The 12687-nt window shown below is 44.0% G+C and overlaps 1 protein-coding gene across 5 annotated transcripts in view; it reads left to right on the plus strand.

Annotated features, from left to right (window-relative positions):
- The window catches only part of NTRK3 (neurotrophic receptor tyrosine kinase 3), a 371729-nt gene that overhangs the window by 335751 nt on the left and 23291 nt on the right, over positions 1–12687 (plus strand). The window contains exon 16 of one of the 5 annotated variants that reach the window (XM_027083118.1): positions 7812–7886. The exons of the other annotated variants lie outside the window; for them this stretch is intronic. Coding sequence (XP_026938919.1) covers positions 7812–7886 — 75 coding nt within the window. The remainder of the gene's footprint in view (positions 1–7811; positions 7887–12687) is intronic. 5 annotated transcript variants of the gene reach the window in all.

Consider the following 12687-nt stretch of genomic DNA (forward strand, 5'->3'; position numbering starts at 1 on the left):
AAAGCCCATGTAATTAGAGGGATGATTTGGGTCTTGAGGCAGTCAGTGGGTTGAATTTTAGGAGGAATAAAAATAGTTTTGAAATAGGCAAACCAGGAGAGTGATCTGGAACAGTGTGTCACTCAACCAGCCAGACCTGAAGGTACATGAAAGAGGCATGGAAGGATGTTTGTAAAGGAAGGATGGGACCACTATGGCAGCTCTTGAAAGGCCAGCTAGCTGTTCTGACGTGGGTAACTGAAGGACAGTCATGGGAAGTTTGTCATCTGTTTTAGTGTAAATGAGGCTCTGTGAGGACCAGTCATCAGGCAGTGGCATGTAGGAGAGACGGCTGGGACCCGAGGCCACTAAAGCCATGGCAATGGTCCAGGGAAGAGACAATAAGGCTGTTTGCTGTGGGGTTAGCAGTGGAATGTGGAAGAGAAGCCATCGGAATTAGTGGGGCTGGGAAAGGTGAACTCGAGGCTAGGGCCTGGGAACTCAAAGCCTCTATCCGTTTTGTACTGTAAGCTTGAAAAAGAATAACAGTGAAACGGAGGGTCGGGATGGATTTTTTACAAATGCATATTTTAGGCCACCTAGTCCATTCTGCATCCCTAGAGTGTTAAAAACAGATGAACAAATGCCAAATCATTCAATTTTAAAGAAACATGAAGCTGGAAGGAGCCTTAAATGTCATCTATTTCACCCCTGTGGCCCCAGGCAGAACAGCTTCAGAATCATTCCCGACAGATGGTTTGCTTGCTCTATTCCGGTGCATCTCCTGGGATTCCACTGGCTCCCCCTTATTCCTTCCAGCTGTGGCAAAGGGAAGCTATCATTAGTGAGAGATTTATCTATATTTTTCTTTCTAATTCGTAACACCCTTTAGAAGTGGGAAGTTCTCAGTTATGTCTAGCCAGAATTTTACCTGCTGCAAAATAAGTCTATATTTTCCTATATCCTTAGAGGAGATAAACACAGTTTATATTATAAAACAGACATTATAACACTCAGGAAAACGTGAAGATGCTCAGCGAGACCAAAATAGGTAGTTGGTTGTGTTTTATTTGCTGGAGGGGAATCAATGGGATATAAATATCTCCCTCCCTTGACATGCCAAAAACATAATATCCTCTTTCTGAGAGCAGTTTCCAGGGGTCTCCTAAATTTGGTTTCACTTCCCTGTAATATTGAAATCTAGTTGTTTCCTTTTGTCAGTGACAGTGGTGCAGGCATGGGATAGATGCTATCATAGTCAGCCTGATCTCCATGGGGACAGATATTGCGGGAAAATAAGGACAGGCAGAATCCTCATCAGAAAGTTTCAAGAACATGAGGCATGTTTATACTGGAACCCAACCTCAAGAAAGGAGAGAAGGCAGCAGGGTGTTGATTCACTTTATCCTTCTCTGCTCCTGTGGACGGTGGGGATAACAGCCTCTTTATAACTTGACAGTGGCAAGTATTATAACAGACCCAGTTTGGGGTCCTCAAGTATAAAGGGTTTTTTTTTTTTAATGACAAATTGAATATATAACATATAAAAATACATAAATTTCCATACAAATATCTTCTCTACCAGCTGTAATTAAGATATTTGTATGTGGGCTTCCCTGGTGGCGCAGTGGTTGAGAGTCCGCCTGCCAATGCAGGGGACACGGGTTCGTGCCCCGGTCAGGGAAGATCCCACATGCCACAGAGCGGCTGGGCCCGTGAGCCATGGCTGCTGAGCCTGTGCATCCGGAGCCTGTGCTCCTTCCGCAACGGGAGAGGCCATGGCAGTGAGAGGCCCGCGTACCGCAAAACACACACACACACACAAAGAAAAAGATATTTGCATGTAAAGAGAACAGTATGTTCCCTTGACTTCCTCCTAGTAGGGGACTGTATTTCTCTCCTAATCCTCAAAGCCCAGGACTTTGTGATTTGAGTCAAAACAGGAGGAGAGGGAGGAGGACTGGGTCAACATAGTGTTTGATATTCAGAATTTTAAACAGAGTTTTTACTCCCGGTTGTTTATTTTTTAAGTTTAGCCAATCCCACAGGACAAAGCTGAGGTGGGGATGGGAAGAGCCCAGGAGAAAATGGGCAAAGTACCCACTAATTCTGGAGTCCAGCAGAGAGATATTCCTTTGAATCCTGAGCTTCTGCTTATGAGCTATGTGACCTCAGGAAATTTTCTTAAATTCTCTAAGCCTTAGATCCTCATCTGAGAAAAAAAAAATGAGAGAACAATTTCTTCTTTTGTGTGGGTTAAATAAGATAATGTATGCAAATTGCCTGGTACCTATTAGGCACTCAATAGATGGTAGTTATTATTCTATGTAAATGAATAAGGTAGAAATTATATACAGATCTTCCTCGACTTACGATAGGGTTACTTCCTGATAAACCCATTGTAACTTGAAAATATCCTAAGTCAAAGAGGCATTTAATACACCTAAGCTACTGACCATCAGGGCCTAGCCTCACGTACCCTAAACGTGCTCAGAACACTTATATTAGCCTACACTTGGACAAAATCATCGAACACAAAGTGTATTTTATAATAAAGTATTGAACGTTTCATGTAATTTATTGACTACTGTACTGAAAGTGAAAAATAGAAGGGTCGTATTGGTATAGAACAGTTGTAAGTGTGTGGGTTGTGATCTCATGGCTGACCGGCAGCTGAGGCTCATTGCTGCTGCCCAACATCACGTCAGAGTATCCTGCTGCATTATCGCTAGCCCAGGAAAAGATCAAAATTCAAAATTCGATGTACTATTTCTACCTAACGCGTATCACTTTCACGCTACGCTGAAGTTGAACTATCATAAGTTGGGGACCATCTGTATAAGAAATTTTAAATAATTTAAAGTTACTTACAAGCCAAGGTATTTCCTATTATGGTCTTTGGTGCTAGATCGTAACATTGAAGGGGAGAAGAGCCTACTTAAGAGAACTCAGGGAGATAAAAACAAAGCCACTCACTCTTCCGGGACTGATGTAGACTACTGGAGTTGGTCTGTTGGAAGCCCAGGAGGAAAAAGAAAGCACTTCTAGTTGGTCAGAGGAAGAATTTTCCCATTTTGGACCTGGCAGCTCCAAGAAGAAGCTAACTTTTGATAACCATAACCATGAATTCTGTGGTAGACAAAGGCCTTCAGAACTAGAGCTCATTCTCCAGGCCAGGCCTCCTAAGTGTGTGATGCCCCTTGTTACCCTAGAGGAAGATGTTAGGGTCATGTGCCCTAGAGCCTTGGGGATAGAGACAAGGCTGGTTAAAGCCCAGTCCTCCCTCCTTTTTATCTCTTATTATATGCAACTCGATGGCCACTGCTCATTCCTGTGCATAACATGAGATAACGGATATTCAAGAGCTTTGTGAACTGTTGGCTTGGGTGCTGCTGATTTTATCACCACTGCCACCACCACCATTACCACCATCACCAGCAGTATAGTCTGCTTAGTAGATGATCATGTGCACTCTGGAAAAAAGTTCATCATCATCCCAAACTTGATTGGCAGTCGTTGTCAGTAGGCCATCTCTTCCACTCTGCCAATCACCATGACAACCTCTCTTCCACTGGTCATGCTCTCCAGCCTCTGTAGCCAGGATGGAACTTTGAGTTGTGGCCCAGTTTGTTCTTGAAGTTGATCATTTTCTTACTCAATGGGTCAATCCCCAACTTCCTGATCTTTGTATTTATTTAGTTAGTCATGTCCTTGAGTCATTTGGGTACATGCATGTCCTGTAGCCCTCTACAGCATAAATACCCTTAAAGGCAAAGGAACCCACTCCATTTTTATCACAGTGATGTTTCACACAAAAAGCGCTTAATAAAAGTGCTTAATTAAAAAATATATTACCCTATGCCAAGTGTTTGTGATGGGTAAGGAATAACAGCCATTATTCCTTAACGGTCCTATAATGGTCCCCACTTGCCAGGTACCAATAGTCAATATGTGGGGATTCTGGGTAGGTATATCTGGAAGATGCAGTGGTGTCACCTAAGAAAAAGCCAACAGGATCTGACTCCCTACCAAAGGCCCAAACATCTGCTTATCAGTGAAAAGGCCTGAGAGAATGTCTCACAATAATTAAAACACCCATGAGACTGCAGTTAGCACCAGAAGGACAATTTATTAATGTGCACAGGGGACCAGATTATTGAAAGGCTGTGTGATCAAAGCATTCACTCCCAGTAAGCCAGCCTGTGTGAGGAGCCTGACCACATTGAGAAGGTTACATGAGGAAGAAGTCAGAGCAAGGGAGTCAGATGAATCAAATGATCAGTGTCATCTAGCTAAGAAATTCTGATATATCCCTATTGATCTGATAGCAAGGACTTCTTGGCTTCCTAGTCTTCTGCTTAAATCCTCCTCTCTCCCCTGACTGAAGCCACCCAATTGGACTGTCCTCCTACATCCATTAACCTCTTTTGTTCCTAAGCCAGTTGTGAGAGCCCTTGATAAATGCCATGAAATTTGGGTAAGTGATCTACACCGGCAAACTCATGAAATCCTGGCTAGAAATCAACTTGGAGGTCATCTTGTTGAACCCACTTATTTGAGAGATGGAGACACTGAACTCCAGAGAAAGAGCAGGTGTTTCTCAAGCTCATGCATCTATTTGGTGGTAGAGTTAAAATAAGAACGTTGGTCTCCCATCTCACAGGTCCAGTGCTTCTCTTTGGTCATCATCAAAGGACTTTGAGGTCAACCAGGCTATTGTTATTATTCCTACTTACAGACCAGTAAACCGAGGCTCAGAGAGATTAGTTGGTGTTCCTCAGATTGCACAAAAAAGTTGGGCAGGGCAGAGATGGTTTCCATATTCTGATTCCTAAGTAAGGTTTTCTAAAGAATGTGAGGCCATTTGTGAATAGACATTTTAAATGGTCTAACAGTATAGTACTGTCTCCATAAAGTTAGGTAGAGTTTAAAGTTAGAAGTGGCAGAGTAATTTAAGGAACTATTATGCTTATGCCAGGAACTGTGTCAAATATGTATTTTTGTAATGCTATGAAATATTAGGCCAGATTCACCCTCTCCATATCAACAGATTCACACATCTGCATTCTTTCTCACTTCCCTCACACCTCACCATCTGTCACCTGCCCTGTTTCTAGCCCACCTCTTGCTGTGACTGTTTGTCTCACTCTATCTTGAAGTCTTTCTTTCTGTCTTCTATGATCTCTTTTACTTTAAAGAAAACTCTTCAGTTGACCTTTCTGCCACCTCCAACTTTCGTTTGTCTCCTCAATTACTCTAATAGGCTGTGTTCATCTTCTGTCTTAATTTTTAAGCTTTTGATCTTACCCCTTCCTTGACTCTGCATTTTGAGGTTCACTAATTATTTCACCACGGCCAAATTCAGATTCCTTTCCTCTAAAGAGTCTAATCCTTTTTTGAACTAACTGTTGAATGACATTATCAATAACTGCCCCATTCCTTCTCCCGCCCCTCCACTCCCCCACTGCTTAACATCCTTGTTCAGTGCCTTAATGATGCTCTATGATCTACTCCCCTTTATAGCCATTCTTTACCTCTTCCACTGGTTTCTCTCCTTCCCATTGGAAGTTCTAGTGCCACCATTTTAGACATCTACTTTGGAAAGCTCACACACTCACATGGTCATAACCCTTTCTTGCTTTTGTGCAGAAGCTATTTGAATTTACATTTTTAGCTTCTACCTCTTCTCTCTTTGATTGCTTAACCAGTAAGTCTCCCCTGGACAGTTCATTGGTGATTGAAACTTGTCTCGTTGGAGATACTACTCACCGTGGTGACCTCCTACTTCTCAAATAGCCACTCCTCAGCAGTCTGTTGGCATGAACAAAAACTCTTTTGGGAGGTTCCCGGAATAGGAGTCACTTTTGAACTTGTCTGTCCCCCATTTGTACCTAATTCTTCACCAAATCCTGTTATATCTTTCTTCATAGCACCTCAGCATCACTTGTTCTTTGAATGTTGGCAGGAACGATCCTAATTCACACCCTGATCAGACCAACACTTGGATCAGTGCGTGCACCTTCAGTCTCAGAGCCCTCCATCCCATACTTCTCAAACTTTTCATCATTCTGCCTGCTTGTTTAAAGGCTTGGGGAAATATAATTTCTCAAAAATATACATTCCTCACCCTGCACTCTGCCAGTCTCCTTCCTGTCCCCTCCCACAAGAAGCCCCCTGACACCTAGCCAGCCTGTCCCTCATTCCACAACGGCACTTGCTCATTCCCATTGTTTCATAAGGACTTCTGCATCAGTTTGCTAGGGCTGCCATAACAAAGTACCACAAAAGTCTGAGATCAAGATGTTGGCAGGGTTGGTTTCTTCTGAGGCCTCTCTCCCTGACTTGTAGACGGCCGTCTTCTCCCTGTGTCATCACATCATCTTCCCTCTGTACATGTCTGGGTCCAAATGTCCTAGTCTTCTAGGCACCCAAGTTATATTGGATTAGGACCCACCCTGATGACCTCTTTTAACCTTAACTACCTCTTTAAAGACCCTTTCTATACATCTAGTCACATTCTGGGGTACTGGGGATTAATACATAAGAATTTGGTGGGAGGACAGAATTCAGCCCATAACGTCTTCTCTTCCCAACTTCCCATGTGCTCTTTTTCTCATATCCCCCTTTGTTTTTTCTCTCTGTCTGTTCCTCACTGCCATCAAAACCCAGTGATGCCCATTTCGTTGTCCTCACAGGATGGTCTCCTTGGCATCGCCCTATTGGTTTACACACACAGATGTATTGCTTCATGAATGTGCTTCTTTTTTTTTTTTTTTTTTTGCGGTACGTGGGCCTCTCACTGTTGCCGCCTCTTCCGTTGCGGAGCACAGGCTCCAGACGCGCAGGCTCAGCGGCCATGGCTCACGGGCCCAGCCGCTCCGCGGCATGTGGGATCTTCCCAGACCGGGGCACGAACCCACGTCCCCTGCATCGGCAGGCGGACTCTCAACCACTGCGCCACCAGGGAAGCCCTGAATGTGCTTCTTCTTTTTATTTTTTTTGATTCATTCCTGTGCTTCTCTGCCTCTGGTTTGACTGAGAGCAGGGACTGTGTCTCATCTTCTGTCCACAGCTCTTGATTTGGGAGGTGCTTGAAAAATGCTATTGCTAAGGTACCGTACGTTCCTTCTCTAAGGCAGCCTGACACACACACCCTCCTCTGACTTCTCAAGAGGCTTTTTGAGGGGAAACGGTTTTTCCCAAGTGGTAACAGGGAAAATAAATGGTGATTCTGTTGACAGCAAGGAGGAAGAGGGCTGAGGCTCTATACAGATGACGTCCTGTTAGCTCACCTCCTTTCTAAATTGGAAAGGCAGGAAAGGGCATCTGGGAGAGAAACGCCTAAAAGTAGTGATAAATTCAGTGATTTTTTGCTGAAGACAAATATTTCCTCAGAAGTTTTGGAGAAGGTGCTATTTCTTGACCTAAAGGGATGAAAATTCTAGGTAAAAATCTACCTCTTTTCAGAGAGTCAGTTGGCTGGAAGGCTCATCTGGTCAGGAGTAGAACCCTTGGAGGGAAACCAGTTGGATCTTGGTGGCTCACAAAGGAAGAAGCTGGTTGTCGTGTACTAGGAGTGGTGTGATGGTGTATCTGCCTAGCCATGGACTCCTGAGTGAGGGCAGTTGGGATGAGTTGATGCAGTTAGCCTTTCTCTCTAGTAACATGGGAGAGGTGTTTGGAAGCTGTGGCCAAGAGAGACAGGCCATTCAGTTAAGGATATACCCACCTCCCTTCTCCTCCTTGCTTTCGTCCTTCCATGCTTCCTTCCTATGCCTTCATCCCTTTCTTCTCTCTTCCCCTGCCCCCCTCTCTCCCCCATTCACTGTCAGGAAGGGCTATGCCAGAAGGGCCCGCTCAGCGTGTCATGGCAGCGGCAGAGGCTAGAAGCATCGGCAGCTTCCACAGTGAGTCTGGATTTCATTTCTGGGGTCAGGGGGCTGGGCAGTCCACACACAAACTGAGAGCTTGCAGACTTTGGAGAGGAACTTCCATGGGCTGGGGCTGCTCCCCACATCTCCTCCCCTGCCTCCCATCATGGGGACATCGTTTAACATTCATGGAAGTTTCCTGCCAAAGGCTTTGATGTGCTTCGGATGTCTCATGGGCAAGAAGCATGGTGGTGGTGGTGGTGGCGGAGGGGCCGGGGCCATGTTCTGCTAAAATGAGGTGCACATCTGGGAGAGCCGCCGGAGTTCAAATGGCTGCCAGGGATTCTGTCCGGGCCTGCGCGTGTGGTAGAGGCTGGAGGCTCTGCATGGACTGTGGTTTGGCTGCTTTCTTGCGTTTCAGGAAGGGTGCCTTGAGTTTTGAATACACATTGGATGCCTACACTCCCTAAGAGACTCCCTTTAAGGAACTAAGAGTACCACATAGACTTCAGGGTCTGAAAAACTGGAGGTCTCCCCGTTGACTTCAGGTGAAGCTTAGTCTAAGAAATTTGATGTTCAGGATAGCTATTACAGAGCTCCATGCCTGAGTCATATCCCTGAGTATTGAGGGGAAGGTTTTCCCCCTCCCCATTGTAATTTCTACAGTAGTTTCTGGAGTGGAGATGGACATACTGCAGCGTTAGTCAAAGTTCCATCTGTCTTGCCTTGATCATCAGACAGAAGTGGATCGCTTCCTTCCACTTTTTGCCTAGAGGCTGTTTCCTTGTGTTTGGGGAATGGTCCACTTGGGAAAATAGAAACACAAAATTTACCTACCCAACCTTAAAATCTCACACAGACTAGGAAATATGAGTCCTTCTTGCCATCTCGAGATGCTTTCCCACAGGCCAGATGCTGTTTCCAGACACTAACTGGGTGTGTTGTAGTTCATTTTTAAGAGAGAAGCCTCTGGTTTCTATTACATGACATTATCCTGATGTCAGTCTTCTGGGCAGGTGAACGGGGTTGCTTTTACAATTCCATTCATTTCTCTCATGATTTGGTTAAGGAGGTAAATTAAGCATAGCTTCCCAAGTTCTCTCAGGATCCCATTTTTATAGGTATCTCTTCTTGGCACTGTTACCAATAAAGGCATTAACGTTTAGGATTTTTCAATGCTAACAGCTGTGTAGAGCTTGAGTTTATCAGAACATGTTTGCCAGTCTTGTGAGAATTTTGAAAGCAGGACCATTATAAGAGATTAATCACTCTCATGCTTTTAAAACATCATATGCATTTCATTCACATCAAGGTAAAACTCTTGGTTTCAGGAGTTAATGGGCTTAATTAAAGTATCAAATTGGTCAGATTTATGAATTAAGTTCAAAAAATATTTATTATTAATCAACTATGTGTATTTGACTGGCTAAACTTGGATGTCTCAGAGAATGAAAAGAGAAGCTACTAATAATTAAATAGATACCACAGGCATAAACTGGGACCTTCCCTGAGAAATTGGGACATACAGTCACTCTCTTCATGTACTGTGAACTGTTCTAGGTGCTAAGGATATAACTGTGAATAAAACAGACAAAAATCTCTGACCTTAATAAGGAAGATAGAAAATAAAAATAAAGTAAAATATATTTCATGTTAGAGAATAACAGGTCCTTAGAAGAAAAATAAAGCAGAGGAGAGAAAAAGAAATGCTTGGTGATGGTAATGGTGGTGGTGGGGTGGTGGTGGTGGTGGTGGTGGGTGGGTGTGTGTGTGTGTGTGTGTGTGTGTGTGTGTGCACATGTGTGTTTGCAGTTTTAGACGGGGAGGTCAAAGCAGTTGAGTCTCCTGAAGACTGCAATGTATTTTAGTTTATTTAATTTAGCCAAGGAAGGCTTTAATGGCTTGGCTTAAATTTTTCTGAAACAAGTCAAATCTGGAAATTCTGAATCCAAAGCAAAAGAAACCTCAAAAACTTCAGAATGACCAAAAAAAATTGAGGAGACAGAATCAGGGGTGGCCATGGCATTGGAAGCATACCTTGTCTGTTTGATAGGTTTCATCTCCAACTAACCTCACTGAGAGGGTGTCAGAAAGTGAATGAGGCTGTGGCTTTATCCACTTGGGGAGCATCTTTGTAGAAAATCCCTCAATCTTTGACTTGCCCTGGCCATTCAGGATAGTTCGAGGCTTTTCTTCTTCCATCTGGTGTCCTTGGGGGCAGTAGGGGATGACAACTCACATTTATTGTGCACCTACACCTGTCAGGCACTTTGCTAGGGGCTCTGAGTCTGTTTATTTAATTTACACTGTTCTCACGATGAATTTATCAAAGTCTTACTTTATGGATTAGAACACCGACATTTAAACATGGAACTAGAAAATTGTGCAGCCGGGATCTAAACCCAGGTGAAAGTATATCTGAAACCCTGCTTCTATCAGTTAGTCTCAGCATCCATCCATAGATACCAGTTGGCAGGAAGTAGTAGAAAGAAAAGAGAAGTAGGACTCGCTGGATTACCACAAGGTCCTGCGAACTGGCTGACGCGCATGGCTGGATGAGGAGTAGATGTATTGGGGTGATTGTACATGTCTTTGCTGACTGTGCATGACGTACAGCAACTTCTGCTGCTTCTCCTTATGTTGTTGTCCTTGGGAATGGGGATAGGCATGGACCATTCGGGGGGCATGAGAGCTCGTCTTCCCATTGGGGCATCCATCCTAGGCAGAGGTGGAGCTTGACTTCAGTGTGTCCTGGGTTCCTGGGTTTCGTGCACGTTGGAAGGAGGGCGGTGCATGGGTCTCTGTATAGATAATAGGGTTGGGGAGAATGCATGCAGACGTCTGAGACCAGACGAAGGTTTTTCAACAGGGGATTGAGTGAAGAGTTGAGTTTGAAGAGAATCCTAAGTTTCCTGCCTGCCTTTGTGAATGGAACCCACAGACTGACTTCATCCAGTCTTGGGACTGCTATTAACAAGAAGCAGGAAGTCTCTGGACCACATCTTCTTATGGTTATACTTAACGTTGATATCACTCTGTGACCTTGTGTCTATTTGTAATGTACATTTACATACTTCTCAGAAAAAAAATTAAGTAGAATCTTATTTTATGCATAAGGTGGGCTCTTGATAAAGTGGTGTGGTAAGCAAACCACCGTTTATGTGCACCAGAGAGAGCTGCTGTAGCAAAGTGAAGAATTATTTTGGGATCTCCAATAACTCTCTCCCGTTTTCCTTTTACTCTAAAGGAGGATCTTTCCACCTGCAATGCAGTTATTTCCTTGGACTTCTGTAACGTATTTATCCAGAGGTCTCAATCCACGTCAAGGCAATGTCTCTTAGTTTCACAATATGTGTCATATGGATAGAGAGAAGTTATTACTCTGTCATTTACTCAGGATTTTCTTTACCATCACGATGTCAGAATCACTTAAGAATATACTCCAGGCACTTGAATGTCCCTTACTGTGGTATTCCAGCTATTGGATGATGGCTGCCCCGTCAAATCCTGGTTCTTTTCTGCGTATAGCCTGTTATCTAGTTTCCCTCCATCACTTTGAAACTCACGAGCTAAGGAGAAAATCATCATTCATCTTCCTCCATAGGATACTCTTCCCTGACTTGTCTCCGAGTCCCCTCCCTGGCAGGGACTCGGAGACAAGTTTTCTTCTAAAATATGAACCCGTTTTCTTCTAAATATGAACCCGTTTCATATTTTCTTCTAAAATATGAACCCGTTTCAACATCAGTTGACTTCTCTCTTCTGCATCTGTGTGCTCTGTGGTGTACCAATTTGGAACAGGAGTAAAGGTTAGAAATGTCTGCTTATCTTTTAAGCTGACAAGGATATTCCTTCTTTCACTGATTACATACTGCCCACCCTGCCAGTCACACATTAAATGTCTTAAGTCTAGAAAGGACTTAGTTGCAGCTAGAAAGACAATGCTGGGGTCTTTGACCCAAGTCTGTGAGGGTACATGGTCATAAGTGAGTCCCAGTATGGGAGCTCACTTGGAGACCCAAGGCACACCCTTTACACCAGCATGCTGGGAACCCAAGGATGTATCTCCTCACCCCAATGAACCCAGTTTTTCTAATTAACCTGATAACACATACCTGTCTCTTTGCACACCCAAGGCACGAAAGGAGAACTCAAGATGAGCTTTTTTCACCCCCTCTCTGCAGGTTAGTGTTTTTCAGCCATCACGGACGGAGGTTGTAGGGTGAATCAAGTTGTGGTGAAGTTGTCTATGAGCTAGAGAGTATTCTAAAACACACTAGGACTTTGACGGAGTCAAAAACCAACATAGTTGAACAGCGTTGAAATTGTGGGATATGATTTTTCACCTTTTTGTTGCTATTCCAAGTCTTGCAACGTAAGAGAGTGAAGACTGGCCTTTTGGGAGGGAGCCTAATACATTGTCCTGTGGGAGGTGCCTCTTAATTATGTGGCGTCTCATGTCCTTAAGCTCAGGGAAATTGGTTGTGTGTTCCCAGGGTCAATCCTTTGGGTTCTCACCTGGAGATTTATCCAGAGATAGGAGCTCTGCCCATTCAATGGTAATTAATCTTTGAACTCCTGGTTCTCTTGGCATTGCTCTCTGATGATCTGAAAATAGACGTCTCAGATCAGAGCAAACCCCCAGAAGAGCATGCTGAGAGTTGCCTGGTATGGGGTGGGGCCCAGGGCTTCACGTGAAAGGGCTCTGGGGAGCCAGAGGGAAGATGACAGAGAAAAGAAGGGAACCGTCTGGTTGTGCCATAATGCCGCTCATTAGCAAAGGTGCCCTAGCATTTTTGATGGGATTCTATACTCCTTGTTCTGGATTTTACCTTCA

This window comes from Aethalodelphis obliquidens, unplaced genomic scaffold (assembly GCF_003676395.1).
Source record: "Aethalodelphis obliquidens isolate GAN/ISIS:26980383/991018 unplaced genomic scaffold, ASM367639v1 scaffold49, whole genome shotgun sequence".
In the NCBI taxonomy this organism is placed as follows: Eukaryota; Metazoa; Chordata; class Mammalia; order Artiodactyla; family Delphinidae; genus Aethalodelphis; species Aethalodelphis obliquidens.